Source organism: Rhinopithecus roxellana, chromosome 5, assembly GCF_007565055.1.
Source record: "Rhinopithecus roxellana isolate Shanxi Qingling chromosome 5, ASM756505v1, whole genome shotgun sequence".
Classification (NCBI taxonomy): domain Eukaryota; kingdom Metazoa; phylum Chordata; class Mammalia; order Primates; family Cercopithecidae; genus Rhinopithecus; species Rhinopithecus roxellana.
Window position 1 is genome coordinate 60928573 of NC_044553.1, and position 17685 is coordinate 60946257.

General features: G+C 48.7%; 1 protein-coding gene across 7 annotated transcripts in view; it reads left to right on the forward strand.

The window, feature by feature from the left end:
• ACIN1 (apoptotic chromatin condensation inducer 1) overlaps positions 1–17165 on the forward strand; it is a 36742-nt gene extending 19577 nt beyond the window's left edge. For 3 of the 7 annotated variants that reach the window (XM_010378388.2, XM_010378390.2, XM_030931738.1), the window contains 11 exons: positions 6484–6625; positions 10093–10135; positions 11976–12109; positions 12207–12359; positions 12889–13030; positions 13293–13438; positions 13847–13954; positions 14095–14202; positions 14427–14751; positions 14865–14965; positions 16259–17165. In XM_010378388.2, the coding sequence (XP_010376690.1) occupies positions 6484–6625; positions 10093–10135; positions 11976–12109; positions 12207–12359; positions 12889–13030; positions 13293–13438; positions 13847–13954; positions 14095–14202; positions 14427–14751; positions 14865–14965; positions 16259–16585 (1729 nt within the window). In that variant the 3' untranslated portion in view covers positions 16586–17165. Of the gene's footprint in view, positions 1–2710; positions 4707–4950; positions 5013–6483; positions 6626–10092; positions 10136–11975; positions 12110–12206; positions 12360–12888; positions 13031–13292; positions 13439–13846; positions 13955–14094; positions 14203–14426; positions 14752–14864; positions 14966–16258 lie in introns of those variants that run through there. The other 4 variants (XM_010378392.2, XM_010378389.2, XM_030931737.1 and 1 more) reach the window with 4 other exon arrangements.
• Positions 17166–17685: the final 520 nt, after the last annotated feature.

The following is a 17685-nucleotide window of genomic DNA, read 5'->3' on the forward strand; positions in this document are numbered from 1 at the left end:
CTGATTAACAACACCCTTCCTGGTCTCTCACCCTTCCAGAGTGTTAAGTGTGCAGCCTGGCAGCCCTCTAGAGCCCTGGCCAATTTTGAAAGCAGAATCAACAATGCTAAATGGAAAAGACCATTTATGGTGTGGCCAGGCGTGGTGACTCATGCCTGTAATCCCAGCATTTTGAGAGGCCAAGGCAGGTGGATCACCTGAGGTCAGGAATTCAAGACCAGCCTGACCAATATGGTGAAACCCCCCTGTCTACTAAAAATACAAAATTAGCCGGGCATGGTGCACATTCCTGTAATCCCAGCTACTCGGGAGGCTGAGACAGGAGAATCACCTGAACCCAGGAGGCGGAAGTTGTAGTGAGCTGAGATCACGTCATTGCACTCCAGCCTAGGCAACAAGAGTGAAACTCCATCTCAAAAAAAACAAATGGAAAAGACCATTTATGGTTTAACCTTGGTTTTTCTGTCTGTCTCAACAAGAAGTCATATGACTTTAAAAAAACAGAGCAGTAAAGTGTTAAAAAAAAAAAAAATTAGACTTCAAGGACCTGTCACCACTTGGAAGAGATTGACCAACTTTTTTGCTGTGTTTGGTTAAATCCATTCTGATTCTGATTGTGCCTGAGGAATTCTAAATTTATGAGGTAAGGTGTCTTTTTCATTGCTTGGAGCAGGAATTTATGGGTCCTCAGTCCTGTTTCAGTTGAGCCCTGTTCAAAACTCTGGTCTTCTGCCTCCTGTGGGTATAACAAAAATGTCCCTATATAGCAGAAAATAGTGGTATTCTCTTTTTACTGGAAAAAAAAAAAAACGGAAGAAATGAAAGAGGGGATTTGTTTGTGTGGGCAGCTGTATCATTCAGCTGTAGTTAATTCAGACCTGGATTTCTCTCCATACAACCTTCCTGTATATTCACAGACCTAGCAGGAAGTAGCAGCTTTAGGTTCTTGGTACAATGCCTATTTGTCCTTCTGCCTGTGTAGGAGGAAGGTAATGGTTCTTTAAGCCAATATGATGGTGTAATTGATACTCCTCAGGGGACATACAATGCCAATATCCCAAATGATGCATGAAAAAGCAGAATTTGTTGTCATCAATAGAGTTTGCTCCACTGAGAAATTATCTAAGGACATATACCCCAAAATCATACTGTTCTTGGTTATCTTGGGACCAGTATGCTCCTGAGGGTATCTAGTCCCACTGTTTCTTACTAAATTTTCACATCAGTTTTTCAGCTCTTCATGAATTTTCTATAGTAACTAAAATTTGAACATATATGGCTATAGGAATTTCCCTTTCCATTAGCTTCTCTGAATCTCATATTCACATATGAATTGCAATATGGTATTATTAGCCTCCAAGTAGTCACGTTGTTTTCTTCTGGGCTTCTTTGTGTACTGTTTAATTATGGGTAGATATCCCCACTGCTTATTCTGTGCAATTTCACAGACTGTTAAGCTGTGTTGGGCTCTGACACATAGTTACCAAGGCTTTGGTACTAGTCCTGCAAGTAGATAGAGTCCATTTTGGGGGGACAGTTTCAAGGATTCCTCTATCTTTTTTCTTTTTCTTTTTTTTTTTGGAGACAGAGTCACTCTGTCACCCAGGCTGGAGTGCAGTGGCCCAATCTCTGCTCACTGCAACCTCCACCTCCTGGATTCAAGCAGTTATCATGCCTCAGCCTCCTGAGTAGCTGGGACTACAGACGCAGGCTGCCACACCCAGCTAATTTTTGTATTTTTAATAGAGATGGAGTTTCACCATGTTGGCCAGGCTGGTCTCAAACTCCTGGCCTCAGCAGTCTTCCTGCCTCAGCCTCCCAAAGTGTTGGTATTACAGGTGTGAGCCACCACGCCCGGCCCTGATTATTGTCTGAAAATAAAATGTTTGGAATTCTTGGGTTCCACAGAATAGATCATGGGGAAATAGAAAACACACACCTCTTGTGTCTTCAGAGGGTAAAGGAGAGCGTCGTAAGATTCTTATTCTTAAAAAAAGGAATTTTTGGCCGGGTGCGGTGGCTCACACCTGTAATCCCAGCACTTTGGGAGGCCAAGGTGGGCGGATCACAAGGTCAGGAGATCAAGACCATCCTGGCTGACACACAGTAAAACCCCATCTCTACTAAAAATACAAAAAATTAGCCTGGCGTGGTGGCGGGCACCTGTAGTCCCAGCTACTCAGGAGGCTGAGGCAGGAGAATGGCGTGAACCCGGGAGGCGGAGCTTGCAGAGAGCCGAGATCGTTCCACTGCACTCCAGCCTGGGTGACAGAGTGAGACTCTGTCTCAAAAAAAAAAAGGAATTTTCAATAACAAAATCTCTCAAAATCAGCCACTTCTGGAGAGGCATATTAGCAGCTGAGAGTATTTTAGGACAGTGGATAAACAGAGCATTTTATTTGAGGATGGCTGAAGGTAGCATTTTCTGTGGTGTAACATTCTTTGGGGGATTCTTTTAAAATTTTTTTTTCTTGTTTTTTGAGACGGAGTTTTGCTCTTGTTGCCCAGGCTGGAGTGTAATGGCACGATCTCGGCTCACCACAACCTCTGCGTCCTGGGTTCAAGCGATTCTCCTGCTTCAGCCTCCTGAGTAGCTGGGATTTACAGGCATGCGCTGCCACGCCTCACTAATTTTGTATTTTTAGTAGAGACAGGGTTTCTCCATGTTGGTCAGGCTGGTGATCCACCCACCTCAGCCTCCCAAATCCCAAAGTGCTGGGATTACAGGCGTGAGCCACCACGCCCAGCCAAAAACATTTTTTTTCAAAAAGAAAACTTTCAGATTAGCAAACATTTAGTAGGTGTCCACTTGGTACCCACAGTGACACCCTAATTCAGAAATAGTTAGGGAACATTACTTTGTGTTAAGCCCTGGGCTAGGGGGCCAAGAGATGCAATCCCTACCCTTGAGGAATTATGCAAGGTAGAGATGGGGGGCAGGTAAAGTAGCAGTTATTGTACAGAGTGATAAGGGCATTGCTGAAAACCTGTCATGCCAATCACCGAATGGCTTTGCCTCAGAGAACAAGCAGTCTGCTCTTGAGGAAACTCAAAGCCCCAGAGGTGGCATCAAATGAGATAATGGCCTATTGAGTATTCATGTATTTTACATATATCTGTACCTTCACTTGGGGTGTCCTCCAAGCCAGACTCTTAGGAGCTAACACTTGTTACACTGTTCCATGAAATAGGTATTGTTATTATGCCCACTTTGCAGATTACAAAACAGATACACAGAACCAGGAACTTGCCTACTATCACACAACTTTCAAAAGAGTGGGGCTGGCCAGTCTGACTCCAAAGGCTTCACTCTTACCCTGAGCAGACAGGGACCACTATGTGAAAGGAAACATTTAAAGTAATGTATAAATATGGCCACTTTAGCGTGCAGCTGGCATTGTAAGTGTAAGATTTTAAGCAGCCGGGAGAAAATTTCATTCCTAGCTAAAAGCTCAAATGTTACACAAGACACTGAGCTTTGGTTCTCAGAAGTTTGTCTTAGTGTAAACTTCTGCCACTACGATACAAAAGGAACATCTCTGCAGTCAACAAATAAGCATTTTGAGTATCTACTGAGCACTTTTTGAATTATTAGCATGTTACCCACTTTGGTCTAGTGAAGATTCCCATGGTGAATATTTTCTGCTTAGTTCCCAATCGCTTTCTGCCCAGCTGATCTCCCCCGCCCGTTACAGCAGCACTCTCACTTCACTGTCTTATCTGCTTTAGAGCCTCACCTTGGAGCCCTTGCTTCAAGAAGTGGCCTTGAAGCTTCAGCTACCCAAGGTCCCCTTGCCCTGTTTATCCTTTCTTTTTCTGGCCCCAGTGGACCCTGGGGCAGGGTGACCTTATTAAAGACTCTATAAAACAAAGTTGTCTGTCATCTCTTCAGAGACACCACCCCCTGCCCCGCTTCTACTGGTAATTGAAAAAAGAACTCTCCCTGCTTATCCACTTCCCTCCGCCATCCCTGGGAAAAGGACATGTTGGAGTAGTAACACGTGGTCATTGCCGGGGTGAGCAGCCAGTTACTGTAGTGATTGGATAGTGACAATTCCCATCCCACCTCCCTACCTGCAGCATCTGACTGGTTGGTCTGGTTTCAGTGTTCCATGCCTAGATTACTGGATAGAGGGTGGTAGGCACATAAAACATTGCTCATGCCCCACCCTGTATCCAGCTTTCATTACCATCCTTCTTTAGTCACTTTTCAACTTGGGTTTTATCGTTCTTTTATTTAATCCTTTTTCACTCCCACCTCTGCTGTTTGCCTGCCTTCTATTCTCTGGAATCTTCCAATCAAGCAGCTGTAACTTTACATGTCCTACAGCCAGCCCCCTCCCCTGTCCCCTGGGAAGACCAGGAGGGAGCACCCCGGCCCTCGGGGGTTAAGCCTCTGTAGCTGCTGTAACCTGAGAAAAGAAGGCCAGGCCTCTGGAGCCGGCAGTCAGCTCCCTGTGGCCTGCCAAAGTATAAGAACCTTGCTCACGCAGCTCCCTCCCTCTTTTCTTTCCCCTCCCCTGCTGCAGCAAGGCCCTCCCCCATCCGCACACACGGGCTGCTGGGTAAGTGGCAAGATGGCTCCCCTGCATGTCTCCGGCTGATCGCTGCCGCTCCGCCAATACAATAGAGCCAGCCACTACCAGCAGCCTGGCCCTCTTCCTCCTTCTCCAGAGAGACCAATCCAGCTGAACTCGGGGTTTGCCGTGAGGACTTAACGCTTATCTCTTAAAAGCCAGATCTGTTTTAGCCTCCCCGCACCACCACCACCACCTCCCCTTCCATTTACCATTTTTTGGATCCCCGGTTGCTACATCTTAATTTTCTCTCTCTGGATCGGGTGGCTGGGGAGGAGGTGGTGGGATCTTGGGACAAGGAAGGTGTGCTTTTTTTTTCTTTATTTTTTTTAGGATTTTTTTTGTTTGGTTTTTGTTATTTCTTCCATTCCAGAAAGGGATAAACAGCACTTCCAGGGGGAGAAAAAAAATCATGTTATCAGAAAGCAAAGAAGGGTGAGAGCTTCACATTTCCATGTATGCCTTTTCCCCACCGCTCTAGCTCGCCTCATCTTCCTTCTCTTCCTCATGGCTTTCATTCCGTCTTGCGTTTTGGTTTGTTTTCAGTCATTCTGCTTTCCCCCTTTGTCCTTCCTGCCCAGTTTCTAATTGGCCCCATTTGCCCTTTCTGTATGGGAAATAGAAATTTTTTTTTTTATAAGTCTTTTCTCTAGATATAAGCAGTTCAATCTCGTGTTTCTGTGGGGGCCTGTTAGCTGGGGGCCCAGTTCCGATTTTCCCCTCCCCCTAACCCCCTAGTGCATCCCTCCTTGACTGCTCTAGGGAGGTTCTTCTGACCTCTGAGTGTCAGTCAGCCTGTTGGGAATGCTGACTTTTCTGGTGGTGATTATCGGCCTGGGAGGCTTGGTTTCCCCTCTCCTGAGCCTTAGGCCTCTGATCATCTTTGATTTTTTTTGCTTGGTGTTTGGGTGGTAGAGGGGGTGAGATTTGACGTAGAAGTTGGAGATGAAGACAGAAATCAAAGGTGGAAAGATAGTTTATCTGAAGTGAATCTCTGGGATTCTTTGCCTGAAATGGGAGCTAACTTGAGAGATGAAGAGTGGGAGAGTGGGTTTGGTGTTCGTGGGGGAAGCTGCCTATGTGGGGGAGGGTGTGTCCTGACTAGGAGGCCTGCTCTCTTTATCTCTTGGAAGTTGGAATGAGGGAGTGGGAGAAACTGGGTGAAAGCCGAATGTAGGAACAGTTTCTACACCTCTGAGCAGGTAAAGGTGGCCCTAATCTTCTCTGAGCTCTCGTACTCAATTCAGCAGTTTTAATTTTTCCTTTTGAATGAGAGGATCCTTGAAGCTTGAACCTTCACCAGGCCTGCTTCCCTGCAGCCCCCACCCCCACCATTTTCTCCATGCTGGTGTCTCCAGATCCTGAGGGTCAGCAGGCCTTTACTTATTAAGCAGTTGATTAAACACAGGTCAGGCTTTTTTGCCAAAGCCGTGGCCATTCTTTCTTGTCTTTTTAAGGGACAAGGGCTTCCCTTCGTATTTTATGCAATGTTGCTATGTAAAGGTGCCTGTGGCCAGGGAGACTGAGGCCACAGGGTTGTGGGTAAATCACAGTCACTTTTGTGGGACTATTTTCAGAGGATTTTTCTCCCTTCATATAAGAGTACTCTGGTGAGTTATTACCTGAGAATAGTTGCAGTCCTAACCCCACAAATGACAACTTTAACTCATCTGGGCAATGGGTGGATGTGGTTGCTGTGATCCACACTCTTTCCCCAAGGAAAATCTGTTTCCCACTGTTCCCATTGGGACAAGGTCTCTAACCTTGATCAGAAAAGCAGCCCTCCTAATCCCACCCAAGTGAGGAGGCATGGGGGTTTCGTGACCCAGTAACTAACATCTTGCTCTCTCTTCCCCCTTGGTTCTTTTCTGCGCCCCCCCACCACCACTCCCCCCACTCCTGTCAGTGAGGAGAAGGAGGAAGTGACCATGGACACAAGTGAAAACAGACCTGAAAATGATGTTCCAGAACCTCCTATGCCTATTGCAGACCAAGTCAGCAATGATGACCGCCCGGAGGGCAGTGTTGAAGATGAGGAGAAGAAAGAGGTAAACATCCAAGCCACCTGTTGGGGTGGGTGGGCAGGAATGGACCTAAGGGAAAGAGTAGACCACTCTAGTGATCCGTTTTACACAGTGGGTTAACTTAAAGGAAGGATGAGGCAGGGACTTGGATCAGAATAGGGCCAAGGGAGAATTCGCTGGTTTAGCAAGGGAGACCTCTTGTGGTGGGGACAGGGCTCATTCATTTTCCTTTCCTTGTTGGGGAAGTAGTGCCCAGATTCTAGACGTTTGTAACGAACTGGAAAGTCTGATAATGGCCCTTTATCTAAGATTTATGTTCAGCTTTTCCTGCTGTCTTCCCAAGCTTCTGGTGGTAACTCCTTTAGCTTTCCCTCCTTTTTAAAAGCCTGATGGAGCCCAACGCCATCTAGTGGACATTGATGGTTCTCACAAGACCAGCCATGCTGAGAAATTTTTGTTCCTCCTCTGCCCCCCAGTGGTCTCATTGCAGAGATGTAGCTATTTAGAAGCCAGCCCTTGTGATCCAGAAGGCCCCTTCTCAGTTATCCTTGACCCCTCTATCTCCTTTTTTGGCATATGTTACCTTGTGTCCTGCACCCAATTCAGGGGGCTTCCCCCATCAGAGCCAGCGAAGTCTTCTTGGCTCTTAAAGTAATTGAGAAAGAATGAGCTGGGTTTAGGAGTGGGGTAACAGGGTGGGAGGGACTGTTGTGTGTGTAGCCTTTTTCTGGTGTGTGTTGCGGGGGTGGGGGCCGGTGAAAGTGATTTGATGTGCAGAATATTATTTATTACAAGGTCCTTCTTCCCCGTAAAACTTTGTCCAAGTACCTCATGTACGGTAATCCGCCCGTAAAATATAACCCTGCCCAACTGGCCAATCGCTGATGCCGCCTCTTCCTCTGGACCCACCCGCTGCTACTGAGCTGCCCAATCAGAGCCAAGTCTGCTATCCAGGTGTCTTGGCCAGAGGGGGGCATGTATATGGGCTCCTGTGATGGGCCCCCTTTTGCCTCCCTGTCTTGCTTACATCAGGGGGCCAAGAAGAACACTGTTCTGGAGAGACTTGTATTGAGCAAGCAAAAAACATTTGGAAAGGGGTGGACTTGCATCATCTCCCTACTTGGGACACCCCAAGAAGAGCTTGTGCCAGTGCTGGGGCGCCTGCCCACATGCCCTTGCCCTTTTGAGGACTGTGGGTTGCCTTGTTTGCTACAGACTGTTGGGATCCCCGTCTAGGGCACCAAGACCTCCTAAAGTTTGTGATCGCAGTGCCATGCTGTTAAACACTGAGTGGGACCCTCTACTTAAGCTGTGACGACTAGGAACCGTGCAGAGGAGTCTAGGGTCTGAGCCCCTGGGGATTTAATGCTGATGACAGCCCAGCCCATGTATCACCACTTGCTCATCAGATGGACTTTCCTTTGGTCCCTGTTGTCCATGGTGAAGGGCAGCATGTTGGTTGCTCCAACTTCTCCTCCATCCCTGGAGGCAGGGACTCATTTCATCCACCTGACTGGAACCACTGTCTCAGCTGGAGTCCCTGAGGAGATGCCAGCCACAACTCTCCGAAGAGAAGTATTCTGACCTTGCTGCTGAATGTGTGCCAGGTCTGGGGGATATTCACCTACTATCCCCAGGCTACCTTCATCAGAGGCTCCATGATCCCACTCGGTGAGAGGACCCCCTCCCCAGTTACAGGCAGAGGAGAAAGGGACTCTGGAGTCATCACCTGGATTCCAAGTATTGGGTGGTGGTATTGCTGCAGCTTGCCACTGGTGGACATAGGGTCCTGCCTGCCTCTCACGATAAAAGGCAAGGATCATTCCTGCTACTCACAGGCCATCTCATCAGGGACTGCAAGATGATGTCCCTACAGGGCCAGGACTGATGTCTCTGCCCCTTTCCCCCCTCTGTCCCTCGCTGAGCCTGGCCACCGCCAGTGAACTGTCTTGACATCATGGAAACTGGGCAGCGTCCCCCCACACGTTTCCCTCCCGCCCCCCCTGCGCCCCTGGGAGGACTCTGGCAGTGCCGTGCTGACTACCACGCCGTGCGCCCACCTTTTTTGCCAACCCAACCCCCCACCAATTGCACAGCGCCTAGCAGGGAGGGCTCATTCTGATTGGACCGGCGGTTGACTAGATACAGTACACAGTGAGGTGCGATTGGCTGAACTGAAGATCCCAGGTGTGAGATGGTACCTGGAACATTTGTCATATTCCTAGTTTATTTTCTTCTTTATTTTCTTCTTCTTTTTTTAATATTTTACTTTATTTTTTTCTATATCTTTATTTTTTCTGGTTTATTTATTTATTTGGTTCATGTTTTTCCTGTTTTAATTAAGACTTTTTTTTTTTTTTTTTTTTTCCTCCTCACTAACTTACCCATCGAGAGCGGCCCAGCTAGGGGTCAGGCTGGCCCTTAACAGAGACCAAGGAGACTTGGTTAGACGACACAAACGGGGCTGGGGCGGGGGTGGATGGGAAAGGGATTTCATCACGAGGTTTCTGCCCTACCCTTTAGAAGAGTGGTAGAGAGGTCTTAGTTTTTCCAGAAATAAGCACCTACATTTAAAAATACTCTATTCCCTTTTTCTCTTGCTTCCCCCCCCCCCCCCCCCCATAGTCTTTCGTCATTCACCCAGAGTGTTTGGGGTAGAAACTTGTCCCAAAGATGTCTTCTGGTCCTTGACTGGGCCTCTAAGGCTTGAGCCCTGGTTGCAGAGGAAACACTAAGACTCTGCTGAAGCTCCCTGAGGTGGCTGAAAAGTCTTAAGAATCTCCTTGGGGACAGTCTGCACTTCATAAAAACCTTCCTTTGCCAAAGACACCTTTAAGTTCTTTTTGCTAGCACTTGGCTCAAGAGCCTCATCTCCCGTGGGTCTAGTGCTGCCCTTTTCCACAGTGTGGTGGGGGTCTGGGCAGCCTTGACATGACGGTCTGCTGTCCAGGCATCTCAAAGCCATTGTCATTGGGCATCAGTCTGGCCATTGAAGAAAGGAAGGTTACCTTGTTGAAGTTGCCATCCAAAGTTGGTTTTCTTTGTTTCCTCCAGTTAGCAAGGAAGTGGGAGGACTAGATGACCCAGTTTGGGGCACAGTTTGTTTGGCTTGGTGTCCTCTCAACTCAGACAGTGAAAGAGAGAGCATGACCAACATCTTTGAGGGGCTGAGAGGCTACTGAATTCCTCTTCCAGCTTATTTCTGGTTAAGCTAATACACAGGTGTGATACGGAGTAGATGACTTTTCCCTGCTCTGATGTTTAGTTTTTTGTTTTTTTTTTCTCTAACTTGCATTGATTCTGCTTCGTTTTTGCCGTTTGCCGCTTCTGTTTTGGTCTCTGTCTGTCTCTGTGTCTCTCTCTGTCTCTCTCTCTCTCTCACTCTCTCTGTGTCTTTGGAGGCTATGCTAAGACTGCCCCATCTAACCTCCTTCCCCCCTCTCTGTGGGGTGTCTCTCTTTCTCTTTTTTCCCTTTTTCTTCTTTATACAGAGCTCGCTGCCCAAATCATTCAAGAGGAAGATCTCCGTTGTCTGTAAGTCTAGCCCCAAGTCCCTGATAAAAGTCAGGAATACCATAAAAATCAGCATTCATTGAAAAGCAGATTTTCATTCTCAGTGGCATTCTTGGGTCGCTCCCTCCTGCCCCACCCCTTGTGCCTAGCAAATCTGAATCCTTTCCTACATAGGGTTTCATTTTGAAATTCAAAGCTTGAGACAATCCCCATCGTATTTCTCCAGTCACATTTTATTTTATTTTATTTTTTTTTTTTTTATTTTTTTTTTTTTGAGACGGAGTCTCGCTCTGTCGCCCGGGCTGGAGTGCAGTGGCCAGATCTCAGCTCACTGCAAGCTCCGCCTTCCAGGTTTACGCCATTCTCCTGCCTCAGCCTCCCGAGTAGCTGGGACTACAGGCGCCTGCCACCTCGCCCGGCTAGTTTTTTTTGTATTTTTTAGTAGAGACGGGGTTTCACCATGTTAGCCAGGATGGTCTCGATCTCCTGACCTCGTGATCCGCCCGTCTCGGCCTCCCAAAGTGCTGGGATTACAGGCTTGAGCCACCGCGCCCGGCCTCTCCAGTCACATTTTAATGAGATATACTGTGAGGTGTCTGAGACCATGTCCCATTTAGCCTTAGAGGCATTTATTGTTTTAGATACCTGAATACTCAACAACGAATGAGTTTCAAGGACTCCTATGGAATGCTTAGCAGTTTATGAATTATTCTGGGGTTTTTTGTTGTTGTTTTTGAGACGGAGTCTTCCTCTATAGTAGTCTAGGCTGGAGTGCAGTGGTGCAATCTTGGCTTACTGCAACCTCCGCCTCCCGGGTCCCAGTTGAAGCAGTTCTCCTCAGCCTCCTGAGTAGCTGGGATTAGAGGCATGTGCCACCATGCCCAACTAATTTTTGTATTTTTAATAGAGATGAGATTTCATCGTGTTGGGCAGGCTGGTCTTGAACTCCTGACCTCGTGATCTGCCTGCCTCGGTCTCCCAAAGTGTTGGGATTACAGGCATGAGCCATCACACTTGACCTTGTTTATGGGTTATTCTAAGAGAGCACCGGAGGAAATGAAAGTGCCCCACACCTCAAACAGTAACAATTTTAACATTTTCCCCAATGAGGAACTCTAGATTACAAAAGTGTAATAGATGTTTATAACTTAAATATCAATCTGTGGTGTGAAAATTAAAGGAAGACCAGATCCCATCATGATCTTAGTTCTGCTTAGATGTTAGTATCACATAGTGTTCTTGTTTCTTCTGCATTCACATCCTCTCAGTTTTTCTTCCACACTGCTTAAGATATTACTGTCTACCATTAAAAGTTTAAACAGCTCATCACACTAGCTACCCCTCCCTTACTGCTTTTAGATCGGTAGTTTCTATCAGGAAGGGACCTCAGCCCTTTTAGTGTTCAGTCTGAAGCCATGGTTTGCCAGTTCCCAAATATGATTTCTTCTTTTTTTTTTTTTTAATTTTCTTTGAGATGGAGGCTTGCTCTGTTGTCAGGCTGGAGTGCAGCCAGTGGCACGATCTCGGCTCACTGCAACCTCCACTTCCCAGGTTCAAGCAATTCTCCTGCCTCAGCGCCCTGAGTAGCTGAGATTACAGGCGTGCACCACAACGCCCGGCTAATTTTTGTATTTTTGGTAGAGATGGGATTTCACTATGTTGGTTAGGCTGGTCTCCTGACCTCATAATCCACCCGCCTCAGCCTCCCAAAGTGTTGGGATTACATGCGTGAGTCACCACACCCACACACTGATTTCTTTAACTTGCAAAACTCCAGCCAGAGGTAACCTGTAGGTATTATGGTTTGAACTAGCAGAGGTCCTAAGACCATCTAACTGTTGGGTCTATTTCTTGGGGACAGCAGCTACCAAGGGGGTGCCAGCTGGAAACAGTGACACAGAGGGGGGCCAGCCTGGTCGGAAACGACGTTGGGGAGCCAGCACAGCCACCACACAGAAGAAACCTTCCATCAGTATCACCACTGAATCACTCAAGGTGAGGTGGGAGGAGCCAGGGAAGGGAGGATGAGACCTGTTAAGGTGGGAGTAGACATGGGCCCAGTGTAACGGGGTGGGGGGTATCTGTGTCCCAGAGCCTCATCCCCGACATCAAACCCCTGGCGGGGCAGGAGGCTGTTGTGGATCTTCATGCTGATGACTCTCACATCTCTGAGGATGAGACAGAGCGTAATGGCGATGATGGGACCCATGACAAGGGGCTGAAAATATGCCGGACAGTCACTCAGGTAAGCCTTCTGCACCCCAGTGTCGGGAACAAGGTGGGAGCAGTAGATGCAGAGCAGCCAGCTGAGGAGCTGAGATAAAGTCTTTGGAGAGAACTTTCCTGTCTGTGCAGAGGGTTGAGTTGATCGACACTTTCAGGGGTCAGACTACCAAATCCAGCTGGCTACCTGTTACAAATAAAGTTTTATTGGAACACAACCACACCAGTTCATTCACTTTTGTCTGTGGCTGTTTGTTTACTACAACATCACCGGAGTTGAGTAGTTGCAAACAGACTATGTGGCCTGCAAAACCTGAAGTACTGCTTTGCTCTACGGAAAAAATTTACCAACTCCTGCCTTAGTTTTCCTCAAGGCAAAGTTGAGGCACTAACAATCCCAGGATCTAGTAGAGGTGAGCTGGATAATGAAATACACCTAGCAGAAGGAACGTGCTAAGTTGACTGCTGCTCTCACCAGGGAACCAGAGGCTGAAAAGAACATGCCAGTTTGGTGTTTAACAGACCTGCTCTGTTCTCTGACACCTTGATAGGTAGTACCTGCAGAGGGCCAGGAGAATGGGCAGAGGGAAGAAGAGGAAGAAGAGAAGGAACCTGAAGCAGAACCTCCTGTACCTCCCCAGGTGTCAGTAGAGGTGGCCTTGCCCCCGCCTGCAGAGCATGAAGTAAAGAAAGGTGAGTGACGCTTTTCGTATATCGTATCTTTCTCCTACATATGAAAGAGGGCTTGAGGGCTAGATTTGACTCTGTTTAATCTTTGAATCTCCATGATGAGGTTAGCCTAGCACAGTACTTTGCAGATTATAGGTGCTCTACACGTTTAGATGAAGGAGTGGCTGCTTGGTATAAAAGAAAGGGAACCGTGATAGTTATATTGAAAGTGAAACGAGCCAGTATTGCTTCCTACCAAAAGCTATTCTTGCGGTCTTCTTCATAGTGACTTTAGGAGATACCTTAACTCGACGTTCCATTAGCCAGCAGAAGTCCGGAGTTTCCATTACAATTGATGACCCAGTCCGAACTGCCCAGGTGCCCTCCCCACCCCGGGGCAAGATTAGCAACATTGTCCATATCTCCAATTTGGTAAGTCATTGTTTCTCGCATCCCAGCTGGCTTAGTGGTTAAGTTTGAGCTTTAGGCTTACGCTTCTTAGGTTCCACTCATAGTTGAACTGGTCTACCAATAGATTAAGTTACTCACTGATCTTGAGTGAGTTACTTAACCTATTGACTCATCTGAAAATGAGGGGGAAAAGCTGTCGCCCTGCAGGGTTGTTTTGAGGACTTGCAGAGGGCCTCATATACAATGTCTCAGTGCTGGGAAGCACCACCACTCTTCTCACATTCTTACTGCAAGGTTCCTAAACTCTCTGCCCTCACCCAAACCTTGAAACTATAGTCCTGTGACAGCAGCTTGGGAAATCTAAAGATTGGCTCTATGGGTGGTGGTCTTGCCTTCTTCAAGACTCTGAAAGTCTATTTTCATTGGCAGGTCCGTCCTTTCACTTTAGGCCAGCTAAAGGAGTTGCTGGGGCGCACAGGAACCTTGGTGGAAGAGGCCTTCTGGATTGACAAGATCAAATCTCATTGCTTTGTAACGGTGAGGGGAAGAAGCTGATTCTATAGGTCATGGCATGTATTTCCTTTTGTGACCAGTGTGGGCAGGTTTAAGGGTGTTGCAGCAAGTGGGAAGGGTTGCAGACACACTGTGACCCTCCATCTTCTCCCTTCCTCCACCAGTACTCAACAGTAGAGGAAGCTGTTGCCACCCGCACAGCTCTGCATGGGGTCAAATGGCCCCAGTCCAATCCCAAATTCCTTTGTGCTGACTATGCCGAGCAAGATGAGGTAAGAAACCTAGGGAGAGGAAGGAGGGGAGGGGCAGGGGAAGCCATTAGCTGCTAGATTTCAGCAGAGATCCCTGCCAGACCTTGAGATTCTGTTCTTTCCTGTTCTTCCCTGGCTTTGGTTCCTTTAATTGTACCATGGGGCTTCAAAGTGGTACCTGGGCTCCTTGAGTGGGAGTGATACCACCTCTATCCTGACTGTCCTTGTCCCTCCTCTCCCTACAGCTGGATTATCACCGAGGCCTCTTGGTGGACCGTCCCTCTGAAACTAAGACAGAGGAGCAGGGGATACCACGGCCCCTGCACCCCCCACCCCCACCCCCGGTCCAGCCACCACAGCACCCCCGGGCAGAGCAGCGGGAGCAGGAACGGGCAGTGCGGGAACAGTGGGCAGAGCGGGAACGGGAAATGGAGCGGCGGGAGCGGACTCGATCAGAGCGTGAATGGGATCGGGACAAAGTTCGGGAAGGGCCCCGTTCCCGATCAAGGTCCCGTGACCGCCGCCGCAAGGAACGCGCAAAGTCTAAAGAAAAGAAGAGTGAGAAGAAAGGTAGGTACTTAGCTATGGGGTATGCATACCCACTAGTAGGTGGGAAAGGGACCCAGATGGGATGGGACAGAGGGTCAGATGCATCAAATCTGGTTCGCTTTTTTCTACCTCAGAGAAAGCCCAGGAGGAACCACCTGCCAAGCTGCTGGATGACCTTTTCCGAAAGACCAAGGCAGCTCCGTGCATCTATTGGCTCCCACTAACTGACAGCCAGGTGAGTGCTCTCCTTGGTGCCCTGCTCCTAATGGCAGCGAGGCTTGAGGTCAGGGTGAGGGGAGATTCATGTGACTGTGGGAGTGAGTTGTCCCAAGTACTTACTAGCTTTAGGCTAAAGGGGAAAAAACTAAGCATCACAAAAAGGCAGTTTTCAGTTAATTGGTGTACCATAGAGAAACCAGACCAAGGAGTGTAATGATGGGCACACAGCAGCTGAGGTTTGTGGATGTCTGGGAAGCTGGCTGTGCCAACCAAGCTTCTTAGAACTTGATTTTAGGCAGTGTGTGGTGGCTCACGCCTGTAATGCGAGCACTTTGGGAGGCTGAGTCGGGTGAATCACCTCAAGTCAGGAGTTCCAGACCAGGCTGGCCAACATGGAAACCCTGTCTCTACTAAAAATACAAAAATTAGCCAGGTGCGGTGGCAGGTGCCTGTAATCCCAGCTTCTTGGGAGGCTGAGGAGGAGAATTGCTTGAACCCGGGGGGCAGAGCTTGCAGTGAGCAGAGACTGTGCCATTGCACTCCACCCTGGGCAACAAGAACAAAACTCTGTCTTGGACAATAAAAAAAAAAAAAGAACTTGACTCTATTTAGCTGAGAAATTGTGTTTTATAAATTCATTTCCCTGCTTTTTAAGAGTTTTTGCATTTTTAATTTAGTTTCTTAGTAATGGGCCTTTTAGGAATTTTAGGCTTATGCTACTCAAAAAAGATTTGTTCACATCTATGCTGATGGTAGGGAGCTAGGGAAGCACCAAGGGACAGGCATGGGTGGTGCCAGTACCTGTCAATGTGTGTAAAAGTTGAAACATGGTGGCCAGGCGTGGTGGCTCACGCCTGTAATCCCAGCACTTTGGGAGGCTGAGGTGGGCGGATCACCTGAGGTCAGGAGTTTGATACCAGCCTGGCCAACATGGTGAAACCCCATCTCTACTAAAAATAACAAAACTTAGTGGGGCATGGTGGCAGACACCTGTAATCCCAGCTACTAGGGAGGCTGAGGCGGGAGAATCGTTTGAACCTGGGAGTCAGAGGCTGCAGTGAGCCAAGATAGCACCACTGCACTCCAGCCTGGGCGACAGAGTAAGACTCTGTCTCAAGAAGGAAAAAAAAAAAAGGCTGAAACTTGGAGAAAGGTGCTCTAAGAAAGACAGGATGCAATTGCTGAACCCCTAAACCCTTCCTGCTTAACTGAAAAGCTGATCCTGAGCTAGGAGGCGGGGTCCAGGCACAAATGGAGGCTGTGACCAGGACTGAGCTGCCTACTCTGTGCCTTTCCTACCTGGCTGCAGATCGTTCAGAAGGAGGCAGAGCGGGCCGAACGGGCCAAGGAGCGGGAGAAGCGGCGAAAGGAGCAAGAAGAAGAAGAGCAAAAGGAGCGGGAGAAGGAAGCCGAGCGTGAACGGAACCGACAGCTGGAGCGAGAGAAACGTCGGGAGCACAGTCGGGAGAGGGACAGGGAGAGAGAGAGAGAAAGGGAGCGGGACAGGGGGGACCGAGATCGGGATAGGGAAAGGGACCGAGAACGAGGCAGGGAAAGGGATCGCAGGGACACCAAGCGGCACAGCAGAAGCCGGAGTCGGAGCACACCTGTGCGGGACCGGGGTGGGCGCCGCTAGCGGGGAAAACACTAGAGCTGCAGGTACCAGCCACTCGGCCCCAGGGGGTTACGGCCACAGAGGGATAGGCACAGTCTCCACCACCCTGGAGCCAAGGGTCTTTCACACCACCTACCCCTACATACATACCAAATGGAACGGTGGCCATCCTTTCCCCCCAAACACACCCCCTTAACCTATCTCTTGGGACAGCCCTCCCCTCCCTCTCATTTCCCATTAAGTCTGAGAGGCAAGAGCTAGGTTAGGCAAGGAGGCGGTTGGCCAGAGATGGGGAACAGCCAGGTGCCCTAGTCCTCTGATTGTTCCTCCATCCTGCTTACCACCTCCCTGGGTACTTACAGCCTTCTCTTGGGAACAGCCGGGGCCAGGACTGGGTCACCTATGAGCTGAATCAGCATCTCCTCCTGAGTCCCAGGGCCCCTGCAGTTCCCAGTCTCTTCTGTCCTGCAGCCCTTGTCTCTTTCCCACAGGTTCCACTTTATATCCACCTTTTCCTTTTGTTCAATTTTTATTTTTATTTTTTTTATTATTAAATGATGTGGTCTATGGAAAAAAAATAAAAATCTGACTTAGTTTTAAACTGTGTGAGTGGCTTTCGTTGGGCAGGTTAAGCCACACTGTGGATATCTGTAGCCTGGAGTAGGAGTTGCTCCCATACCATGTGTTCCTTTAGGCTGACTGCTTCCTGCTTACTGAAACAGGAACTTCCCACTGTCTTCCATCTCCTGCCTTGGCCCTGACCAGCCCAAAGCTGTGGACCTGGGAAATGGAGCAACCTGTGTCCGTGGCGGCACCCCAGCAGGGCTAGGAGGGTGGGTTCTCCGCTGGTTCATGGTCCTGTGCACGGTTAAATTAGGGATTTGGTCACCTGTCTGCCACCTTGGTAGTTTCCCACAACTGCCGCCAGCGGGCAGCAGCTCCTCGCTCTGTTGGCCCCTGTAACCGAGCTTCCCAAAAAGGGTTCTACTGCCCGCCTCGGCCCTCCCGCCGATGTCGTGCGTCTGTCCCCGAACCGCTCCCTGGGCCCGGGCCTCGGACTCTCTGGACCCTTATGCCGTCCTTAAGTGTCCCCCAGCTGACCTGCTAGCGTGCTCTGCACG